Genomic DNA, 24453 nt, shown 5'->3' with positions numbered 1-24453 from the left:
ATGGCCCTCACCTTGGAATCAGAGCTGCTCGTGGAGGACAGCGACAATGAGAGACCCAAGTGGGACAACAAGTTCCAGTACCTCCTGAGTTGCATCGGGTTTGCTGTGGGGCTGGGGAACATCTGGAGGTTCCCATACCTGTGCCAGACCTACGGAGGAGGTAAGGGGCCCCACCCATGGGGGATCCAGGCCTGTCCCGTGTGTCCTGCAGGTGGGAAGAGGACAATGTCTGGTGTGTGGTGCTGGCTCATCCTTCCTGGCCTGTTGTTGTTGTTAAATGCCATTGAGTTGGTTCCAACTCTTGGCAACCCTGTATAGGGTTTCCAAGAGCGACTGGTGGGTTTGAACCACCAACCTTGAGGTTTGCAGTCCAATGCTCATCCCCCAGCACCACACTAGTAGCTGTTCCTATTAGGTATCCATCCACCAACCCCCACAGACCAACCTGACCCATGTGCCCAGTCCTAGAGTGTCCATCCCTTCCCAAATGTCAGGGAACCCTTCCAAACAGATGCTAGTGAGCAGAATTTGTGACACCATTCTTTCCTTGTCACTTCTGGAAGCGGTGGCCGGTTTATACATCCAGAATATTCCAGAGTCTCTAAGAAATGATACCACGGCCTTAGATTCCAGATGGCTTCAAAACGTTTTTGGGAAAATTCCATTATCTTTTCATCCCATTCTCCATGAGCATTTTGAGACCCGCCCCCCCCATATGCATTTCATAATATTTGCTGAGTGGTTCCACACATGGAAATCAATCCTAAAAAAGTATTTTGAAGTACAGAAAGCCCCCACAAGTGTCTATGAGTACATCTGTTCACAAATTGGACTGTTTTTCACCTTCCAAACCACCTCTGGAGCGGCGAGGACTGGCAGGCAGATACTCGGTACACTGTGACTCAGCCCCAGTGCCTATTTAAGGATCCCTGGTGGCACAGTGGGTTAAACATTGGGCTGCTCTCTGCAAGGTTGGCAGTTCAAACCCACCAGCTACTCTGAAAGAAAAAACTGGGACTGTCTGCTCCCGTAAAAACTGAGAGCCTTGGAAAACCTGTGGGGCACTTCTATTCTGTCCTACAGGGTCATTGTGAGTCAGGATCAACTAGATGGCAGTAGATAGGTGACGATAGAGGGCTTGCATGGAGACCTGGTGTGGCGTTGTGGGTTAATGCGGCAGACTGCAAAGCTGTTTGAACTGCAAGGCAGCGGTTCAAGCTCACCAGCTGCTCTTTGGAAACCCTACACAGAGTTGCTATGGGATGGAATCGACTCAACAGCACTTAACAACAACAAGTGTATGCACTTAACAACAACAAATGTAGGAAAAAGCAGTCCTGGTAGCATAGTGGATTATGAGCTAGGTTGCTACCACAAGGTCAGCAGTTCGAATCTACCCATCGCTCCACAAGAGAAAGATGGGGTTTCTGCTCCCATAAAGATTTACAGCCTTGGAAACCCCATACAGGGTTGCTATTCACCAGAACCGACTCTACAGCACCCACCACCACCATCACCATACGGGGTCCTGGAGTCCTGGTGTGGTGTTGTAACATAAGCTCTGGACTGTTAACCACAAGGTCAGACACTAATTCAAACCTATCAGCCACTCCTTGAGAACCTATGCAGGCTCGCTACGAGTTGGAACCGACTCGACGGTACTTAACAACAACGCTTTATATAGAGTTGCTATATGGAGTCCTGGAAGGAGCTCTGGCAGCATAGTGGTTGTGAATCGGACTGCTAACCTCAAGGGCAATGGTTTGAAACTACCAGCCATTCTGCAGGAGAAAGATGAGGCTTTCTGCCTCCCATAAAGATTTACAGCCTCGGAAACCCTGTACAGGGTCGCTATGAGTCAGAACCGACTCCATGGCACCATATGGGGTTCTGGAGTCCTGGTGTGGCGTTGTAACGTAAGCACTGGACTGTTAACCACAAGGTCAGCAGTTCAAACACACCATCTGCTTTCAGAAACCCTAAACAGGGTCGCAATGAGTTGGAACCAACTCAACGTCACAGAACAAGAAGAACTTGATTATTATTGAACCCCCGGATGGTTCAAAAGTTAACACTCTTGGCCACTAACTGAGAGATTCAAAGTTTAAGTGTACCCAAAGGCACTTCCAAAGACCAGCTCTGCCATCTCCTTCTGAAAATCCAGCCACCAAAAACCCTGTGGAGGGCAGTTTTACAACCTCAGGTTGAGGTTTCAGACCCACCTCCCTGTCAATGTGTCGTGCTGTGGTGGTTCTCATGTTCCTGTGATGCTGGGAACTATGCCACTGGTATTTTAGATGACAGGATTCACACGAAGTTACCAGATGAAGATAGATTAGGAAGAAAAACCTGGTAATACTTCTAAAAATCAGCCAGTAAAAACCCTGTGGACCAGCACAGAGTAGTGTCTGAGCATGCTGGGAGATGAGGCCACTCATAAAGGAGACAGAGACACCGAGGGACACATACAGAGCCCACATGCAGATGCAGGTGTGCCTTGTTTTACGGCCCTGCGATTTCTAACGCTTCACAGACACTGAGTGTTTTACACATTGAAAGTCTGTGGCAGCGTTCAACGAGTCTAATAGTGTCCTTTTTCCAACTCCGTGTGCTCACTTCGTGCCTCTGTGGTCCCTGCCAGTCGTTCTCACCACATTTCAAACTTTTCCATCATACGGTTGTACTCGTCATAGATGATCGTCTAGTGTCGACATCACTCCTACAGGCTTTCTGAGGTGATCTGAAACCAAACCTGAAACACCTCCGAGGTCTGCCTGTACAGGAGCCCTGGTGGAGAAGGAGGTTACCAAAAGGTCCGCGGTTCAAACCCACCAGCTGCTCCAAGGGAGAAAGGTGAAGCTATTCACTCCTACCAATATCGACAATCTCAGAAATCCAATAGAGATTCCCTGTGAGTCAGGAGCTTTGTTAGCGTAGTGGTTACAAGCTGGGCTGCTAATCTACACAGTTAGTAGTTTGAAACTACCAGTGGTTCCATGCGAGAAAGATGAGGCTTTCTGCTCCTATAAAGTTTTACAGCCTGGGAAACCCTACACAGGGTCTCAATGAGTCGGAAGTGACTCCACGGCACATAACCACCACCCGAGTAAGAATGGACTCCTGGTGTGGAGCTGTAGGATCAGCACTGGACTTCAAACCACAAGATCAACAGTTCAAACCCACCATCTGCTCCTCAGAAACCCTATACAGGGTCACTACGAGTCGGAACCGACTTGATGGCACTTAACAACAACACCAAAATGAGTCAGAATAGACTCGATGGCGGTGAGTCCAGGGTTGTGTGTGTGTGTGCTGGTATGCCTGCACGTCTACAAACAACCAAGGAAAGTCAGGAGCGGCCATGCCAGCAGAGTGGCTGAAAGACACGAATCTAGAGCTGGCTGGAAGAAAGCAAGATGAGCCCCACCCCCACCCAACGCCTCACACCGTGAGACAAGAAATCCCTGCTCTCTAAAGCCACCGCTTGTGGGGGTTTTGTTAGGGAGCCTTGGGACACTAAGACAGAGAAGAGGGGTGTGTTAGAGTGGGAGAGAAGAGAGAGAAGGTAGCCACGGAACCCTTTATGACCTAATCTCCAAGTGATACCATCTTTCATGTGATACTGGCTGCATAGACCGACCCTGGTCCCTTGTGGGAGAGGTCAGACGAGGGTATGGACAGCAGGAGACTAGTCAATGGGGTCATGTTAGAGGCTGAATGCATCATTGTTGTTAAGTGTCGTCTAGTTGGTTCCGACTCATAGCGACCCTGTATAGGGTTTCCAAGGCTTTAAATCTTTATGGAAACAGAAAGTCTCATCTTTCTCCCTAGGAGCAGCTGGTAGGCTTGAACCGCTGACCTTGTGGTTTGTAGTACAGTATTTATCCTATGGAACCTCCTTGCTTTAAAACTACAAACTCACTGTTGTCCAGCCCATTCTGACTCATAGCGACTCTATGTTTTTGTTGTTAAGTGCAGTCAAGTTGATTCCAACCCATAGTGACCCTGTATAGGGTTTCCAATGAGCAGCTGGTGAGCTTGAACCACCGACCTGCCGTTCAAATGACTTTGCAATCTGACTCATTAGCCCACAGCGCCACACCAGGACTCCAGCAACCCTATAGGTCTAAGTAAAACTGTCCCAAAGGGTTTCCAAAGTGGGAAATGTCTATGGGAACAGACTGCACGTCTCTCTCCCAGGGAATGGCTGCTGGGTTCAAACCACTGACGTGTTGGCTAGGCTTCACCACTGAGCCACCAGGATGCCTTCCACTTCCCGTTATAACATTCTCTTCCCTGGTGGAATTGCACCGTGATCGTATATGCACACGCCTCCGTGGTTTGGGTTACTATTTTTTGTCCTCTTGATGAACAGATCAGTGCTGTTTCTACTTTGTTCTCTAGACTGATTGCCTGACCATCTTCTGCCCATAGTCTTGTATTTCTGTGCACATTTCTCTGGGGTGCATACGTGAAATAGGATGGCTGGGTCCTAGGATTTGATTAGGTATTTCCCATGAACACCCGCTCTACATCCTCCCATACCTGGTCTGCAGACTGTGCCCCAGTCTCTGCACTCAGGGAAGGTACCTCTCTGACACTCTTTGATGACACGGAGGCTGGGCCTGCTGAGGTTCAGTTTAGCTTGCCCCTTCATGGCCTCATGGGACCTGGCTCAGGTGAGCACGCGGCCTGAGCACTCAGGGACAGAAGCAAAATGGAGCCTGAGGGCCCTGGCAACCAAGGGTGCCTCTTCTGCTCTGAACTGTGTTCCTTCTACCAGGAGGCCATGCAGGCTTCTCCTTGGAGTCACACTGCTGCCCTCTGGCCCAACGTTCTGGTGACGCAGGTGGCGGCTGACATTGACCTTGCGTCTCCCACAGGTGCCTTCCTCATCCCTTACGTCATCGCTCTGATCTTTGAGGGGATCCCACTCTTCCACATTGAGCTCGCCATCGGCCAGCGCCTGCGAAAGGGCAGCATTGGAGTGTGGACAGCCATCTCCCCCTACCTTGGTGGAGTAGGTATGCCCCATCCCTCCTTCTTGAGAATAGAGTAGGGGGCTCCCATCAGCCTGAGCAAGATCAGCCTGGGCAGCTGAGAAGCTTACAGGGAAGATACCTACCCACCAGGCCATGGAGGGGTAGGGGCTTCAGGGTTCTGGGGGCGAGGTCTCTACTGATTTGCTCCTCCCTCGTGTGCACATGGCAGTCTTACACATGTGAGCATGGACCATCATGAGCAGCATCGATGGTCATACCCTTGAGAACTTAGTACTGAGATGTCCTGGCCCTGGGACAAGGACTTGGGTGCAGGTCTCATTTGGGGACCTCAGGATGCAGCATTGAGGGAGCCAGGGCTCTACTCCCCGAGACAGCCCACAGGGCAGTCTAAGTCAGCCCCAGGCTCCTGCATGGCACAGGGCGCCAAGCCTGGCATGCCCAGCACCCGAGAACATCAGAGGAAACCTCAGGACAGATGCCACAGACGGGGTCCTAGTGTCAATGTCCAGGAGAAGCTACTAAGAGGACAATCCTCCAGGGACAGCCTCATCTGGGACCCTGTGGCAGAACTGGTGACAGGCAGGCATGGTGCTGATGGAGTATGGGAGCCCAGAGGGAGCATCTGGAGAGTTAGACACACGGAGACCATGCTTTCAGAACCCATCATTCGGGTTCACATGTGGAAGGGAAATCAGCGATGGATTCTCCACTGTTACCTTCTCTGCTGGTTCTCGGCCCGTACTGACCTGGGATGGCCTATCTGCAGGGCTGGGCTGCTTCACTGTGTCATTCCTGGTCAGCCTCTACTACAACACCATCCTGATGTGGGTGCTCTGGTACTTCCTCAACTCCTTCCAGCACCCGCTGCCCTGGAGCTCCTGCCCCCTGGCCCTTAACAGAACAGGTAAGAGTGCATTGTCATGGTGACCCATCTTTTGTACAGGCTTTGGAAGACCTCAGACAGGAAGACTCTCAGAACTTAAGGAAGAGCAGAAAATTTAGCCGTCACACACATTTGTATTCCATCCATCCAAAAAACACAAACCCACCCATTCCCATTGAGTGATTCTGACTCACAATGAACCTACATGACAGAAAACAACTGTCCCAGGGGGTTCAAAGGCTGAAATTTTTACAGATGCCTACAGCCACATCTTTCTCCCAAAGAGAGACTCATGGGTTTTAACTGCTTATCTTTTGGTTAGCGGTCAAGTGCCTCATCCACTACACTACCTCATTCTTCTGCACCCATGGAGGTCACTAAATAGAACATTTAGAAGACTCTAACTGGCTTCTTCATGGGGATCCCATGTGTCACAGTACAACTTCATGAGCTCTGTAGGGTTTTCTTGCTTATAACATTTACAGAAGCAGACCGCTGGGACTTTCTTTTGTCGCGTTTGACTACTGGCTAGTCTCCGTGACTGTCACAGAGAGATTAAACCCAAGTAGGGGCAATGGGAGATTAGAAAAAAGGAAGACACAAGACACAAAATGAAAATAGTAAAGTTGGCACCAGGTGGGACACAGCACTCTGATGGAGATACTGTGACTCAGACCTACATTCAGCACATTTATTATATACACATATCAAAGAAGGTGCTGGGGGAAGGGAAAAGAAAAACAACTGATGCAAGCAGTAAGCAGGACTTTATGAGAAGAATGTAGTTGCTAGGGAAACAGAGATAGGGCAGCAAGATGTTTTTGCAGACTTGACTGAAGGCCCTGGCTGAGTACAAGGAAAGACTTTGTAAACTCCTTTTTCCCTGAGGAAAGCTTTGCAAGTTCCTCAGAGGTCAGCCTGACCTGGGAACAGCCCAATTTTCTGGACCACAACTGTTTAGTTGCAATCCTTAGGTTAAACTGCCCCCAAGTCTGAGACCTTCGGTTTAGTTGCTCCCAACATTCCTCCCTAGTGCCACTGAGTGGATTTGAACTGCCAACTTTTTTCAGTTAGTTAGCACCTGATGGCAAACCTTTTGAGGCACTGAGGGACCTTGGCATTTGGGGTCTCCATGAGTTGGACTCAACAGTAGCACTTTTGTTTCTGGGTTTATTCAATCTGTTGAATCATCATTCATTGTTAAATGCCATTGAGTTGGTTCTAACTCATAGTGACCCTGAAGAGAGCAGCTGGTGGGTTTGAACTGCCAGCTTTCGGTTAGCAGTCCAGTGCTTATCCTACACTACCATACCAGGAGTCCACCTAGTGAATAAGCAGGTGGGATCCTCATGGGTTTCATGGAGGAATCTGCAGGGGTCCCCTTCCCAAAGAAGGCATCTTGCCAAATATAACCCACAGATTATATACCAGTGTGACATCATTCTAATATGGCAGCATGCGTAGCAGTGACTTAGCGTTCCCTGGTTTCTGGTGGCTCATTTTTCCATAAGGACAATGCTTAGCCACCACGGACACCCTTTGGTCACCGCTGAGAAGTCTGTGGATCCAAAATGCAACACAGTGCTGTATATGGGGCGCGCCACAGAAATGTGGGGAGCAGAGTTTGTTTTACACAATGGACTTTTCTTCCTTCCTGACTTTCATCCACACCAACTCTGTGCTTTGACTGGGATGAGCCTGAAGTGGGGACTGGACAGGGAATCCTTCCCACCTGGGCCCACCTCATCTGTCAGCCTCATGGGGGTGACTGGATGTCCTGAGGCAGCAGAATTGTGGGAGCCAGGCTCTGAGGAACTCTGCCCTGAAGCTATTTTGACTTCTCTTCCAAAGTTTATTTCAGAGGGTGCTCAGGCCAGTCCCTGACTTTCCAGATGGGACTCTCAGACCTGAAGGGTGAGCTCATGTCCAGATCTGAGCAGCAGGACTTCAGCCTCAGTCCAGCACTGAGTCCCAACTGGTTCCCCCAAAGTCAGCATGTCTTCCCAAGAAAGGGCAGATTTTCCTCACCTGGCCTGTAACCTTTCCTTCAGCAGAATCTCAGGACAGGGCTCTATGAGAGCAGGGTTCCAATGGATGGCCCCTCTCTCTGGCCCCGGGATCACAGCCTGAATGGGGCCCCGTAAGGCATCCCCACAGTCTGCTCTTGGTGTCTGGTCCTGTGACCTTCCTGGGTGACCTCACACCCTGTCAGATGCTCACAGCACAGCACTTGCTGAAGTCAGACTCTGGCCTTCCCCTGCCCCCTGGACCCAGTGACCCCACCAGGAAAGAGGTGGGTGCATTGGGAGCTCAGTTGCTAAGTGCAGGCAGCCCAGAGAACAAGTCAGGAATCCTGGAGAGAGATGAGGGGTGGGGAATGGAGTTGCTGTAACAGAAATACACATGGGGGTGGGGCGGGAAGTTTTACAGATATGAAGGCTGGGAGGCCAAATTCAGGGTGTTGCCTTTTCCGTCTCAGTTTCTAGAATCTGCCACCAGTAAAGCTTAGTTTTCCTGAGCTTATAGATGCACCTCCCTTAGATCATATGAGGTGGTGTCTCTCCCCTCTGCACATCTACGCTGCTCCTTATAGGGTTCATTAAGACCCACCTACACCTGGTGAACCTCATTCAACTGCACTGTGGGGAGTGATTACAGGAGACTAGATTAGATGGCAATCACCAGTGTAAAAACCAACCACACTCACTGCTGTCAGGTCAATTCCTCCTCATAATGACCCCATTTAGGGTTTCCGAGAGCCCTGGTGTGGTGCTGCAGGTTAATACATTGGACTGCAAGGTCCATTTGATCCACAAGGTCGGCAGTTCAAGCTCACCAGCTGCTCTTAGGAAACCCTATACAAGGTCACTATGAGTCAGAACCAACTCGATGGCACTTAACAACAACAGTAGTGTTTCTGAGACTAAAACTTTATGGAAACAGACAGCTTCATCATTCTCCCTAGAAGTGGCTGGTAGGTTTGAACCATCTGCCTTGCTATTAGCAACCCAATGTTTAACTCACAACACCACCAGATATAGAGGCCAGGATTCCAACACATATTTGGGGAGACTTCATTTAGTTCACACCATGGGGACTTGGGCTCAGCATAAGCAGTGGCTTACATACTAGTGGGTGCTGATAGCTCTGAGAATTCAGAGGCTGTGGGACTCGGGGACCCAGCAGGGTCAGCACTATGGACAGAGATTTGCCACAGTTATTGTATTGGGAGAGTGGCAGGTTCAGGGGTTCTCAGCACCCCAACACAACAGGTTCACTGGATCAGGCAGCCAAATGAACACTTGAGGTGCAGTGGAGAGATGCCTCATTCTTTTATTCAGCAAAACAGTGGTCAGCGCAGAGGAAGGGGTCTCAGTAGTCTCTTGTCCCTCTGCCCTCTCTAGCTTTCAGAGCTCCCTGGGGCTCTCTTCCCTTCATCTCTTTCTTCTCCCTCTGTTAGCTCCATTCTCCCTTCTTGCATCTCTCTGTTCTCCTCACCCTTCCTGTGGGGGAAACTCCTTATATACTACTACAGAACAGAGAAGGCATCTTGCCAAATATGACCCACAGATTATATGACAGTGTGACATCATTATAACATGGCGACATGCATAGCAATGATTTAGCAGTCCCTGGTTTCTGTCAGAACTGTCGAGTTGCCCCTGACTGGAAGGAGAGGGTCCCTGATAAGCTGTAGCCTCTCCCAGGCTAGTGCCACCTTCTGACTCAAGAGTCATTGCGCTTATCAGACCCAGTGTCCACCCCAAAGAGAAGTGGGAAGGGGCTCAAACCCATCCACGAAGAGATTGGCTTCCTGATGAAACCCAACAGAAGTCTTCATTTCACAGGGACACAGGTGGTGCTATGGGCTAGGCATTGGGCTGCTGACCAGAAAGTCAGTGGTTCAAACCCACCAGATGCTCCTCAGGAGAAAGCTGAGACTGGCTGCTCCCATGAGGATGTATAGCCTCATAGGCTCACTCTGAGTCCAAATTAGCTTGGTGACTGTGGGTTGGGTTTGGCTTGGTTCTTGCGTCTGGCTCAGCAGAGCTGACATAAAGATCTGTGATCCATAGCACGTGACTCACACAGTCCTGGGCAGCAGGGGACAGTAGCCCAGGACAGCCCGCTTGGTTGCAGGGTTTGTGGAGGAATGCCAGAGCAGCGGTGCCGTGAGCTACTTCTGGTACCGACAGACGCTGAACGTGACAGCTGACATCAATGACAGCGGGGCCGTGCAGGGGCGGTTGCTTGTCTGCCTGGCCGCCTGCTGGGCGGTCGTGTACCTCTGTGTCATCAGAGGCATTGAGTCCACCGGGAAGGTGAGCACCTGGGGTCCCCGGCTGGCCAGGACTTTTCCTCACCTGATCCATGTGCTTCCAAAGAGAAGGCTTGCATAGTCTTCCCTGAGTCATGCTACTCCACTGCCCAAATGCTCTCCTCTTCCTCTCAGAAGTGTGGTCTGCCCCTGCTGATTGCTTGGGCTGTAGAAAAAGCCTGCTCCCTTTGGGGCTGAGGGGTGAGACTTGCTGGTAAGCCTTGGGAGGAGTCCACGTGGGTTGGGTGGACGCATCTTTGCAGAGGGCATGTGGTGGCAGTCTCCTCCCAATGTCTGTGTCTGGTGGCTTTGACCCAGGTCCACTCCCTTGCCCATCCCAGAGTGGTCAATGCCCACCTTTGCTGACCCCACAAAGTCATAAACCCATGAACAAACTGATAGCCCACGGAACCTCCAGGGATGACTGGGACATTTGATTCATGTGTGAATGTTCATGGGTTGCTCCAACCTCTGGCAGTTTGTCTTGAGCTAACACCCCAGGCACCATCTGGCTCAGAAATCCCCCAGGATCCATGAGACCACCACAGAGAGGTTCCGCACACTCCTTTCTCTAATGGCATCTCATTTGATATGTGGCATACATCGCTTTAAAAGTGGGAAACTTTCTGTCTTTTTTTAAGGTGATTTATTTCACAGCCCTGTTCCCATACCTGATCTTGACAGTCTTTCTTATCCGAGGACTTACGCTGCCTGGGGCGAAGGAAGGACTGGTCTACCTGTTCACCCCCAATGTAAGTGGCTCTCAGTCTGCACATGAGGCCAGCCCCAGGAAGCATGCCACCCACGGTCTGTATGTGCTGTGAGCTGGACATGGTGGGTGGCTGGACTCACCCAGCAGTCAGAGACCAGGAGGAGGGGACAGTGGGGTCTCAGAGGAGGAGGGAGCAGGGAGAAGGGCTGTATTTGGACATGCTGGCTTGGTAGCTACTGGATATTCCAGGGGACACTAGAGGAGGAGTCAGGCTTTAGGTTAGCAGGGTCAGGGTTCAGGGGGGATGTGGCTGAAGACCCAGATGTCCTGGCTTAGGGCCAGGCGACACTCCTAGGGTTTCCTCTAGTAGTATGCACCCACAAGGTGATGGGTCAGTGTCTCTCTCTAGAAGCCCTGCAGGGCCCAAGACCCCAGCTTCCCCTGCCCCTCTGAGCCACTCCACAGAATCCAGGACCCCAATATCCCTGAGGGAGCTCCTAGGGCCTGCTCCCCACCCTTTCCACTCTTCCCAGGGGTGGTCCAGCTACTGGAGCTGGGAGGTGGCCAGAGATGGACAAGGGGGTGGACCTGGGTAAGGCAGGATGGGTGGTCACAGAAAAAGGGGTGAAGAAGAGAAGGGAAAAGAAGGAGGTGATGGAGAAGGAAGAGAAGGAAGAAGATGAGAAGAAAAAGGAAAGGAGGAAGGGGAGAAGAAGAGAAAAAGAGAATGTTGTTGTTAAGTACCATCGAGTGAAGTCGGTTTCCACTCATAGCCACCCTGTATAGGGTTTACAAAGAGTGGCTGGTGGGTTTGAACCACTGACCTTGTGGTTTGCAGTCCAGAGCTGATCCTCCAATGCCATATCTGGAGTCCATGGGGAAGAGTCAAAAATGGAGGAGAAGGAGGGGTCCTCAGTGTTAACAGCCCTGAGTGGGGCACGTCTGTCTGGGTCACCCACAGTGACATGGTGTACCTGCACAAGGATGAACCTCAGCTGAGGGACCCTTCAAACCATCCAGAACCAGCAAGTCTGATATGATCAGAATAAACAACCCAAGTAGGAGCTGGTTCACATCCATTTCCCAACTCCGAAAGGTCCATGTCAACCAGATTCTCAGAGTCCAAGTGTCCCTGGGGCTTCGTGTCAACATTTGTAGGGTTAAGAGCTGTCCCTCCAAGTGTGCCTACTAATCATGGTCCCGGGTTGTTCCTGGAGTCAGATCTGCCCATAAAAGTGCCCCAAAGGAATGTTCTTAAACAGTGAGTGTGCAGGCCAGTGGTTGGGTGGCCCTGGTGGAACCTCTCCCTGGTTCCTTCCAGATTCAGGTCCTCCAGAACCCGAGGGTATGGCTTGACGCAGCCACCCAGATATTCTTCTCTCTGTCCCTGGCCTTTGGAGGACACATCGCATTTGCAAGTTACAACCCGCCCAGGTAGGCATCCCTGGTTTGGGTGTTTTTTGTTTTTTGTTTTCCACAGGCGTGTGCTGAATCTTCTTTATCTTGGAACTCTGCCAAGGACCTTCTATGAACTTGCGATAAGAGGTTTACACTGTGTTGTGTGCTCCAGGCCACAGGTATTGTACAATGACTGAGTCATCCCTGGAGACAGCAAAAGTTCCCTTGAAGGGCAGGTTAGAGCCATTGGAGGCAGCTCCTAGCACATTCCTAAGTTGACTGCAGGAAGTGAACCATCACAGTAAACCGTGATAACTTCACTCAGGAGCAATGACAATGTCAGCCAAAATTAACCGTGGGCATAATGCACAACGTCATAAAAGCAGGACTCTACTGCATGTAAACCTCCGGAATGACTTAAATTAGATTCAAGGTCTGCGCATTGGTTTTATGAAGCCATAGTATGCGTTCAGCATTACAAAGTACAATTCCTTGGACTCGTGAAACCTATGCCTCAATGCACTAGGATAAATGTTGCTGATGTTGTTGTTGTTGTTGTTGTTAGGTGCCATCAAGTCAGCACGCTACCTTGTCCTCACTATCATTGCTATGTCTGAGCCCACTGTTGTAGCCACGGTGTCAGCCCACCTTGTTGGGGGTCTTCCTCTTTTTCAATGACCCTCTACTTTACCAAGCTTGATGTCCTCCTCCAGGAACTAGTCCCTCCTGATAACATGTTCAAAGTACAGGATACAAAGTCTCACCACCTGCACTTCTAAGGAACATTCTGGTAGTCCATGGTACAGTCAACATTCTTCATCAACACCGTAATTCAAGTGCATCAATTCTTCTTTGATCTTCCTTATTCATTGCCTAGCTTTTGAATGTATATGAGGAGATTGAAAATTGCATAGCTAACAAGGATCAGGTGCACCTTCATCTTCAAAGCCATATCTTTTGTTTTTGATGCTTTAAAGGGACCTCTTGTAGCAGATTTGATCTATGCAGTATGTCATTTGATTTGTTGACTGATGCTCCCATGTACGTTGATTGTGAGTCCAAGTAAAATGACATCCCCGACAACTTCAATCTTTTCTCCATTTATCATGATCCTTTTTATTGGTCCAGTTGTGAGGGCTTTTGCTTTCTTTATGTTGAGTTATCCATGCTGAAGTCTGTAGTTTTTGACCTTCATCAATAAGTGCTTCAAGTCCTCTTCACTTTCAACCAGCAAGGGTGTGTACATAGACCAAGCAGCTGTTGTTCAAACAGAACTAGGGGCTACTGAATGGTTTTAAATCGGGAGAGGTATGCGTCAAGGTTGTACCCTTTCATCATACTTCTTCAAATTGCATGCCGAGTAAATAATTCGATAAATTGGATTATATGAAGGAGACTAGCATATCAGGATTAGAGGAAACCTCATTGACAACGTAAGCAGATGATAATAAGCATTTATAGATATGCAGATGATAAGCAATAGACAAACTTAATTTCATTTAGCTGTAAGCAATTTCTCCTTTCAGAGGCAGGGTGTGGGGGCAGGGAATGGAAGGGGCGGAGGGAAGTGCCCCTTTAGAAGGTATTTAGGAAGGAAGTGTGAGCTGGGATATGGGGTGTACTCTGCATGTCATAGCTGACAGTCCGCCATCTTGAACTCACATCCTAAGCACACTCACAATCATCTCTCAGATGCAGGTAACCTGAAAAAAACCACCACTGGCCCTCGCTCCCTGCTATTCCAACACCTCTGTGGACAGGACAGGACAGAGAGGTTAGGTGTAGAGAGGAGCAGGAGACCCTACCTAAGTGAGCTTTAGCAGTTGATATACGTAGGCCCAGAGTCCTGTTGTGGCGCTGTGGGTTAATGCGCTGGGTTAATGCAAAGGCATTTGAACTGCAAGGTCAGCAGTTCAAGCTCATCAGTCGCTCCTCAGAAACCCTATACAAGGTTATCAGGGGTCTGAACAGATTCAATGACATGTAACAATGACAACAAATTAGCGAGTCGAGTGAAGTCTGGACCCACTCAAAGCAGGGGCTTAAGCTCACCTGGGCAGTGTCTCTCAAGACCTGTTGTGACGCTGTAGGATGACCACAAGGTCAGCAGTTCAAACCCACCAGCCGCTCCTTAGAAATCTTATACAGGGTCTCCATGACTCAGAACTGACTTGATGGCACTTAACAACAACAGTAGACTGTGGAGTAGTGGTCCAGTCTCCATGGACTTCATGAGTCCAAAAAGATTTTTAGGATTTTGTGAGTGTGAAGGGTGAATTTGGGGCAGAAAAACTGGAACTGCTCTCAAAGCTGCTGCTCCAATGAACAGTTCTGAGGGCAGGGGCTGACAGTTCATGCTGAAAGGAGATGGGCCAGGCCAAGGCATGGTGAGCAGGAACAGCGTCTGAGAATCCCACCAGACAAACAGAACTGAAGAAAGTAGAGAAAAGTCCCCACAGCCCAATACCTCAGATGAGCCATGGCTGACACCTCCAGGCTCTGGAGGGGTCCCCAAGCTGAGATATGGGACTTTGAGTAAGTGACTTGATCCCAGTCTTGGAGCCACGTGGCACCATCCTGGAGAGACCTCAGAACATGGAGTGTTGTTACTGATGGAAGAGGCTGCTTGTCAATGTATGTGATGTTTTAGAGGAGACTCCACTCCATCCTTAAAAATCGAATTTATTCAGAGGAGGAAAAATCATTATACCCAGATGTAGGAAGACACCAGTCAGCACAAGTTAAAGATGATGACTTCAACTAAAATATTTCTTACACATAGTTCAAGAAGCTAACAAATTTTAATACCATTGTTTGGTTGATTAATTTTTTAATAAGGATGAGCTAGGGGTGGAGAAAAGTTTTCCGTGTGGCTACAAAATTGACGGTCATGTCATAAAGATGCCAAAGTTGATGGAAGACATTCTTTGCGGCTGGAGCTGGTAATAAGAATTAATGCCAAGTCTCTTTAGAAATTGTTTGCTTAAGTGAAATTATCTTGGTTGTCTGGGAAACTTTAGATAAAAAGTTTGACAATTCAATGTTTTTTCTTGAAACCATTTCTATGTCTTTATCATGAAAGGACTATTTCTTACAGCGATTTTACACCAATGCATCTGTGTTTTGAATATATATATATATATTTCTTAGGGTGTATTCCTTCCACATCCTGGCTTGATTGCAGAGAAATTATTCCCTTAGTTGTTTATGGCTCCTAGCGATTAACAGAGTGAGATAGCAGGGGCTTGTCAGGGAAGCAAACAGAAATTACTTTTAGGCAGGCAGTTGGATAAAAAGAATAGTCTAATTCAGCAAGAACTGAGTTAAATTCAATCATGCTATTTGGGTCAAAACAGCTTTACAAATCTCTACCTCAGAGTGAGCCCATCACAGACATCTCCCCCAGGGAGAATGAGTCCAAGAGGCAGAAACAGTCCTTCCACTTTGGGAGATCATGTCTGGTGAAAGGTGGGATAAAACTGGCCAGAGAAGGTCTCTGAGCCAGCCTGGAAGATGGCTAAGCATCTGTCCCAGCATGCTTTGAAGTCTCAGCCCTGTCAGGAGAAGGATCTGCTCCAATAACCAAGTGCAGTGATTGTGACTCTCCCACTAGAGGAGACAATGGCCGGGTGCCCCGAGTACTCAAACTGCAGGGTGACCAGGGAGGGTGAAGGTGGGACTCCACACCACGTCAGTGTGCTCCCTGGATGTGAAGCTCTAACCAGAGTCCCAGTGACAATCCTGTATGTGCGCCCCCAGGAACGACTGTGAGAAGGACGCTGTGACCATTGCCCTGGTGAACAGTATGACCTCCCTCTACGCTTCCATTGCGGTCTTCTCTGTCGTAGGCTTCAAGGCGACCAATGACTATGGGCACTGCCTGGACAGGTGAGTGTCACGCGGGCAGGCACACCTGGGCATTGTCTGGACAAGTAAGTGCTACACAGAGTGACTTCCAGGGATCCCCTGCAAGACTGGTGTCCTCTGCGCTCAAGACCCCACAGGATTGATGGGAAGTCAGTTTTATTTTCTGAGCGTTGTTGTTGTTAGGTGCCATCAAGTCGGTACCGACCCATAGCGACCTTATGTACAGCAGAACGAAACACTGCCTGATCCTGGGCCAACCACACTACTGTTGCCATGTTTGAGCCTGTTGATGCTGCCACTTTGCCAATCCATCTCAATGGTGGTCTTCCCCTTTTTCTCTGACCCTCCACCTTACCAAACATGATATCCTTCTCCAGCGACTGGTCCCTCCTGACAATATCTCCAAAGTATGAGATATGAAGTTTGGCCATCTTGGCCTCCAAGGAGCACTCTGGCTGTATTTCTTCCAAAACAGATCTATTGGTTCTTTTGGCAGCCCATGGCACTTTCAATATTCTCCTCCAACAACATAACTCAAAGGCATCAATTCTTCTACTATCTTCCTTATTCACTGTCCATCTTCTGAGTGTATTGGGGTGAAAATCTCTAAATATAAGTCCCCTCCTGCCCCAGAACCTCAGAAGGTGACCTTCTTTGAAGAAAAGGTCTTTGCAGCAGTGATTAAGACATCACCCTGGATTATCCAGGTGGGTCCTAAGTCCAGCAGCAGAGTCCTCATAGGAGAAATTCAGACTGAGCTGAGATGACCTAAGAGGAGGTCATGGTGGTGGTTATGTGCCGTGGAGTCAGTTCTGACTTACAGCGACCTTGTACAGGGTTTCTGAGGCTGTAAATCATTACGGGAGCAGAAAGCCTCAAGTTTCTCCCACAGAACAGCTGGTCAATTCGTACTACTGGCCCTGAGGTTAGCATCTCTATTCGTAACCACTACAAAGTGGTTGTTTGCAAATGGAGGCAGAGATTGGAGTGATGTTTCCATGGACACTGGACTCCTAGAGCCACCTGGAGCTGCTAGAGCAGAGAAGGAAGTACCCTGGAGCCTCCAGAGGAGCGTGGCCCTGCCTGCACTTTGAGTTCAGACTTTTGACCTCCAGAACCATGAAAGGCTTAATTTCTGTTGTAACGGTGGCCCTGGAAAACGATTCCAGTTGGGATCGCTCTTACATGTGGAGTTTCTCTGTCCAACAGAAATGACATTGATAAGGCTTTGATTCCAGCTCACTTGTGGCGCTGTAGCATAAACACTGGACTGCTAACCACAAAGTTAGCGGTTCAAATCCATCAGTGGCTCTTGGAAACCCTTTATAGGGTCGCTGTGAGTCAGAACCGACTCCGACAGCACTAGACAACAACAATTACCTTGTAAGGAGCCCTGGTACCGTAGTGGATTACAAGCTGGGCTGCTAACCACAAGGTTAGTAGTTCAAATCTACAAGGTGCTTCATGGGAGAGAAAGATGAGGCATTCTGCTCCTGGAAATATTTACAGTGTTGAAACTCTCTACAGCGTCACTAAGAGTCGGAACCGACTCGGAGGCATGCAACAAACACCACCAATGACCTTTTGTTGTTTGTTGTTAAGTGCTGTTGAGTCAGTTCCAACCCATAGTGACCCTGTATAGGGTTTCCAAGGGGCAGCTGGTGAGCTTGAACGGCTGACCTTCCAGTTCAAACAGCTTTGCGGGTTGGTGCATTAACCCACAGCGCCACACCAGGACTCCTTTTAGAGGTATTTTAGCACTTAATCCATTACAAGTGTACAAGCACACCACTCTAACGCCCAAGTATCATTCCTCCATGTCATTTGTGACTGAGCAGAAATGAAGGTGGGTAACAAACCTCAGTCAGGCTGTAGCTCTTCCCTGTAGCCCTTAGAAGACCATGCCCCTTACTCCCAAACCTGCCCTCCTCGGTTCCCACTCGGGAAACCGGCAGCTCCATGTAGCCAGGAAGCTGCACTGTCCCTTCCAAGCCCTGAAGGGGCGTGAGAGCAGTCTTCTCTTCCCCTCAGGAGAGGCCCAGGTGCCCATAGACCCCTCGGGACATCACTGCTGTTTCCTAGTGCCACGAGAAGGGATCTTCTGGGCTGAGTTTGCCCAGCATGGCTCCCCAACTCCACTGTATCCCTACAGGAACATCCTGAGCCTCGTCAACGCCTTTGACCTCCCGGATCAGAGCATCTCCAGGGATGACTACGCAGCTGTGCTCTCGCACCTGAATGCCACCCAGCCTACACGGGTGGCCCAGCTGCTCCTGGGGAGCTGCCGTCTGGAGGACTTTCTGGACAAGGTACCTGAGCTAGAGGGCCCTGTCCCTAGGGGACGGGGGCCTCCCCGCACATGCTGCAGACATCGCTGCCACAGACCAAAGACCAGGCCTTCTGGGACAGCCTGTGGTCTCCAGTAAGACCAGAGAGGGTAGGCAAGTCAGAGGTGCTAGTCACAAAGCCACTTGGTGCCACAGGGCATCAGGCTGGGGGAGCACAGTCAGGACAGTGGTTCTAACCTCTCCATGGTGCCCAGTCAGCAGCTGTCCAGACTTCTATCTCCACAGTCTCTGGCTATTCAAGAATCTGGTACAGCTCCTCCCTGAGGCACATCTGCAGCCTGAGCCCAGCCCAAATTAGCAGGACACCCACCTCAGGCCCTGCTGGAGCAGAGGGCCATGCCCATGTGTGACAGAACACACATGTGTGTTTAAGGCTCGGGTGTCATGTGTACGCATGTGGCGGGGGATACATACATGTTTCCGTACTTGGGGTTTGTGTGCGCACATGTGACAGAGTACACATGAGTGTTTCAGGGCTGGGGTGTCATGTGCACACATGTGGGAAGGGATACGTGCAGGTTTCAGGACTTAGGGTATTGTGTGCACATGTGTGACAGAGCACATGTGTGTTTCAGGACTCAGGGTGTCATGTGCACACATGTGGCAGGGAATATGTGCATGTTTCAGGGCTTGGGATGTTGTGTGCACATGTGTGCCAAAACACACATGCATGTTTCAGGACTCAGGGTGTAGTGTGCACACATGTGACAGAGCACACGTGCGTGTTTCAGGACTCGGGGTGTAGTGTGCATGCATGTGGCAGGGAATATGTGCATGTTTCAGGCCTTTGGGATGTTGTGTGCACACATGTGACAGAACGCTCATGCATGTTTCAGGACTCTGGTTATTGTATGCACTTGTATGGCAAAGGTCACACACATGTTTCAGGACTCGGGGTGTTGTGTGCAATGTGTGAGATTCGCAGTGTGAAGTGTGGTGTCTGAAAGCATGTGACAGAGCGCGCCCAGCACTGGTGTGCATAGTGCTGCTGAGAGCCGTGTGCGTGCGGTGTGGCCCTGTGTTGACGGTGCCGTGTGCAGGCTGCTGCGGAGCTCCGTGTGCGTGCGTGCGGTGTGGCCCTGTGTTGACGGTGCCATGTGCACGCTGCTGCAGAGCGCCTCGGGCACGGGCCTGGCCTTCATCGTTTTCACCGAGGCCATCCTCCACATGCCGGGGGCTCCCGGCTGGGCTGTGCTCTTCTTTGGGATGCTCTTCACCTTGGGCCTGTCGTCCATGTTTGGGAACATGGAGGGAGTCATCACACCGCTGCTGGATCTGGGGGTCCTGCCCAGATCGGTCCCCAAGGAGGTTCTGACCGGTGAGTGCAGAGCTGGGTGGCTTTATTCCCTGCTGGTGCCATCCTGTGGCCTGGCAGCCCTGAAGGGGAAAGAGCTGGAAGGTGAGGATGCCTGTGGCAGAGAGAAGGCATTGGTGGGGTAGCCTGTCCTGTCCCTCCTACTTGGATGGGGAGGTACTGTCTCTCTCGTGCTCCCCTGAGCCCGCGTCCCCGCAGGGCTGGCCTGTCTGACCTGCTTCCTGACTGCACTCTGCTTCACTCTGCAATCCGGGAACTACTGGCTGGAGATCTTTGACAACTACGCTGCCTCCCTGAATCTCATTGTCTTCGCCTTCTTCGAGGTCATTGGGGTCGTGTATGTTTATGGGATGAAACGGTGAGTTCAGACTGCTGAGGATGGCCCGGGAAGGTATAGAAAGGGCGATGTGAGGGCTTTCTGTTCTCAAACAAAACTGAGGACAAGGCCCCAGCGTTTCAAGGACACGCACAGAGGGACGCTGAGGAAGGTGGGAGGGGACGAGGTTCAGGCCCACACTGGACAGCCAAGGAGGCCTCTTTCTATGGCTGTCAGAGATCAGGCGGCATGTTAGCCATAGGTGGGTCATGCTGTCCACTGGGGATCTCCCAGCAGTCCAGGGACCAGGGACCCAGGGATAGCAAGAAGCCCCAGTGTGGGCTCGGGTCCCTTCCAGCCCAGTGTCCTGGGATGGGCCACTTCTCATCTCCAATGTCTCTACTGACCACGGCCATGACTGGAGCCAACAGAATTGGGCAGCCCCCAAGAGCTTGAGCCATGAACCCTCCTTTTGGATTCCGATTCTAGAATATTCTGTGAGCCCAGGAGGAGCGACCCAGCCAGACTTGTCCCTGAAAGTGGGCACTTGAACCCCAGCCAGGTTGGGGGAATCCCTGAAGCAGGAATCTGGAGGCGAGGCAGGAAGGCAGGTGTGGTTGGGAAGAGAGAGGGGCTGTGGCAGCTAGGGGTGTCTGTATTCGTGCTCCTGGGAAGGTATCCACTGTGGGCCTGGAGGAGGAGAGAGCCAGAGTAGAGAGGATGGGGTTACTGATTGCCCAAAATGTGGATCTGGCCTGGAGACGCCCTGTGGATTCACCTATGTCAATAGGATGCATTCATCAACGAGCTTGTTGTTGTTAAGTGCCATCGAGTAGGTTCCGACTCATAGCGACCTTATATAGGGTTTCCAAGGAGCAGCTGGTGGTTCGCAGGCCAGTGCCGAACCTATAGCACCACACCAGAGTCAGTGAGCTGAAGAAGGTGTAAGCCAAAAACCAAACACATTGCCACTGAGTTGATTCTAACTCCTGATCCTATGTTGTTGTTGTTAAGTGCCGTCGAGTCGAGTCGATTCTGACCCATAGCAACCCTATGTAGGGTTTCCAAGGAGCAGCTGGTGAGCTTGAACCACTGACATTGCAGTTCAAATGACTTTACAGTCTGACGCATTAGCCCACAGCGCCACACCAGGACTCCTATAGGACAGAGTAAAATTGCTTCATAGGATTTCTAATACTATATATTTTTAAGGATGCAGACTGGTGGGCTCGAACTATCAACCATTTGGCTAGCAGCCCAGTACTTAAGTCACTGGGACACTAGGGACCCTTACTAAGAAGCTATGTTGTTGTTGTTAAGTGCCGTCAAGTCAGTTTTGACTCACGACAACCTTATACAGTGTTTCCGAGGAGCGGCTGATGGATTTGAACCACTAATCTTGTAGTTCAAACTGACCTTGCAGTCTAGGTCCTATTTTATAGTGCCACATCAGGACTCCTAAGAAGATATTTGTTAAAGTTATTAAGTGCTGTCCAGTCAGTTCCAACTCATATCGACCCTGTATATGGGTTTCCGAGGAGTGACTGGTGGGTTTGAACTGCTGACCTTTCAGTTAGCAGTCCAGTGCTGATCTTACAGTGCCACGCCACTCAGCATAATGCCCTACCCAGGTGGGCACCTCCTCCTCACCTCTGCAGGTGCTCCAGGTGCTACCTCTGTCCCCATCCTTGGGGTCCACCACAGTCTGCCTCCTGGGGTGTCAGGATGGTTCAGAGGCAACCTCTGCATCCCAGTTCCAGACCAAGCCAGGTGGGCACGAGGCCTGCACACCTCCCCTCCCCTCATGACGGGGTCGGCGTGCCCCCCTCTCCTCCCACAGGCTTGTGTGGTAGGCCAGCCAGAGCCCTTCCCAAGGGTGAGATCTATCTGGGGTCTGGGCTGACCTGCTCCAGACCCAGGTGCTCAGAGCCCCCGGAGCACCTCAGCCCAGTCTGGGCTCTCACCCCATGGAGCAGGGATTCTGTGGACCTGCCTCTCCAGAGGTGAGGTGAGAGGGGCCCCCAGAACCGGGGCAGGACCAGGGCATAAATCCTCATCAGATTAGAAAGGGCTGTCCCATTAGAGTGTGCTCAGAAAGGCATGAAGGTCAAAGTTGGGGAGATGAGCTGGGCACACCTTCTTCATAACATTAGATGAAAGTGCACTGGGTGAGCAGGTGGGTGAGGCACAAACAGGCTGTGTGTGAGAGGGACCATCAGCCAAGCAGAGCAGTACAAGGTGGACAGCCCATCCACAGGGGGAGGGGGAGGGAGTGGGAGAGACCATCATCAGGGGGAGGGGGAGAAGGAGAGAGTGGGAGAGACCATCATTGAGTGAGGGGGAGAGAGTGGGAGAGACCATCATCAGGGGGAGGGAGAGGGGAAAGGAGAGGGAGAGACCATCATCAGGGGAGGGGAAGGGAATGGGAATGCCCATCAGCAGAGTGCGGATGGGAGGAGAAATGTAGAGGAGTGGACCAGAGAGACCATCAATGGGGCAGAGATTGTCGGTCAGAGTATGAAGCTGAGTCTGTCTGGTGGCAGGTTTTGCGATGACGTGCAGTGGATGACCGGGAGGCGGCCGGGCCTCTACTGGCAGGTGACCTGGAAGCTCATCAGTCCCCTGCTGTTGCTGTCCATCTTTGTGGCCTACATTGCGCTCCTGGCCCGAAAGCCGCCAAGTTACAGGGCCTGGAACCCCCAATACGTAGGTCCTTCTCCTGGTCAGCATCCTTCCCAGTGCCCTCCAGGCCCAGATGACCCCACCATGGGCAATGTAGCCTACTCACTTCTGCCCCAAACAGGGGACTCCTGAACTCCACGTCCCTGGAACCCCGGGGGCCTCAGGGTCCAGTCAGTGATATACAAGGAGATCCCTCCTAACCTACAGTGCAGTGTAGGGATGAGGAGGCATACAGAGTTAGAGGCCACCACTGACCATATAGCCAAGCTAGCTGGTGCTCATACAAGGCTCTCTGGATGAGGGAAGCAGCCACCAAACATACTCTGACTGGAGTCTGTACTGCTCTCTGGGGACACTGGCCCTTCCCACCCTGCTGTCCCCTCCGGGTCCTCACAGATGTTGAACACACACACACGTGCACACAAACGCTACACCCTCTGGATCCTCACAGACACTCAACACCTATACACACACACACACACACACACACATGCTACACCCGCCGGATCCTCACAGACACTTAACACCCACACACTGCTGCCCCTTCTGAGCTCAGAAGTGATGCTTTCTCAAATTCTTAAACAGGGAAACTCACCCCAGCAAAACACACCGCAGGCGAGGGAGGGGTGAGGGTCCATGCAGCTGATGCATGTTATTAGGGTCACAATTTACTTCCTCCTGTCGACCTGGGAAAAAGTGCCGACATCAGTGTGGGGGAAAAAGAGGGACCACGCCACATTATAGAAGACAGCTATAGGTGACCAGGGTGGCTCTTTCCAGAACACGACACCCAGAGTCCAAGTTTCTCCCAAGTTGTCCCCAGGTGAGGCTCAGCCCAAGTGCCAGAACTTCTGGCAACTCCTTTGCTCCATCTTACTGCCCGGGGGGTGGCCACTGGCTGCCTGTCCCTCCTTCCTTTCTCATTCAACCCTGAATGAAGTCTTGGTTCCTTCATTGTAGGGAGAACGGAGACAAAGCTGTCTGTGTGGGATGGACGGACATCTCTGGGGGGTGGCTGGGCTGGGGATGCTGTCCTCCAGGATGTGGGGGCCACAGATGCCCATGCGATACAGGTTTCTGTGTTCACAGGAACAGTTCCCATCGAGACAGGAGAAGCTCTACCCAGGCTGGGTGCAGGTCACCTGCGTGCTGCTGTCCTTCCTGCCCTCCCTGTGGGTGCCGGCCATCGCACTGGTCCAGCTGTTTGCCCAGCGACGAATACAAAAGCAGCAGGACATGGATCCCCAGTTGCAGGGTGGTCATGCTTGCTGAGGGGTGGGGGCTCCCCAATCTGTTCCACATTACATACAGCTGCCACGCGAGACTTCTGTCATTGTTGCCTAGCCCACGCCTTATTCCCGAGGCAGCCCAGCTCCGTCATTGTGGTCAGAGGGGTTCCCAAACAGGAGGCAGCAGCCCTTCGCAGGAAATAACCACATCTCCAGCTGCTGTGGAGTTGATTCCAATTCATGGAGACCCGCGTGTTTCAGAAGGAAACTGCTCCAGAGGGTTTTCAAGGGCTGATTTTTTGGAAATACATCACCAGGCCTTTGTTCCTAAGCACATCTGAGTGAACTGGAACCTCCAACTTTCCAGCAAACAGTGTTAAAC

The 24453-nt window shown here is 50.9% G+C and overlaps 1 protein-coding gene across 1 annotated transcript; it reads left to right on the top strand.

The window, feature by feature from the left end:
• SLC6A18 (solute carrier family 6 (neutral amino acid transporter), member 18) lies at positions 1-24114 on the top strand. Its single transcript, XM_006872384.1, has 12 exons — positions 1-160; positions 4884-5024; positions 5770-5907; positions 10027-10208; positions 10846-10956; positions 12238-12350; positions 16074-16202; positions 18334-18490; positions 19643-19847; positions 20043-20202; positions 22704-22866; positions 23932-24114. The coding sequence occupies exons 1-12, from the start codon at positions 1-3 to the stop codon at positions 24112-24114; spliced, it is 1842 nt and encodes a 613-aa protein (XP_006872446.1).
• Positions 24115-24453: the final 339 nt, after the last annotated feature.

The sequence above is a fragment of the Chrysochloris asiatica genome, unplaced genomic scaffold (assembly GCF_000296735.1).
Source record: "Chrysochloris asiatica unplaced genomic scaffold, ChrAsi1.0 scaffold00195, whole genome shotgun sequence".
NCBI classification, from domain to species: Eukaryota; Metazoa; Chordata; class Mammalia; order Afrosoricida; family Chrysochloridae; genus Chrysochloris; species Chrysochloris asiatica.
This window is presented reverse-complemented; position numbering and strand designations above follow the sequence as displayed.

What these genes read in the sequence shown, in the direction of transcription:
- SLC6A18 (XM_006872384.1), top strand. Translation starts at nt 1, where the DNA reads ATGGCCCTCACCTTGGAATCAGAGCTGCTCGTGGAGGACAGCGACAAT. An exon ending in CCCCTACCTTGGTGGAGTAG is followed by an intron (nt 5,025 to 5,769) that starts GTATGCCCCATC and finishes GCCTATCTGCAG; the next exon opens with GGCTGGGCTGCTTCACTGTG. An exon ending in TATGGGCACTGCCTGGACAG is followed by an intron (nt 16,203 to 18,333) that starts GTGAGTGTCACG and finishes GTATCCCTACAG; the next exon opens with GAACATCCTGAGCCTCGTCA.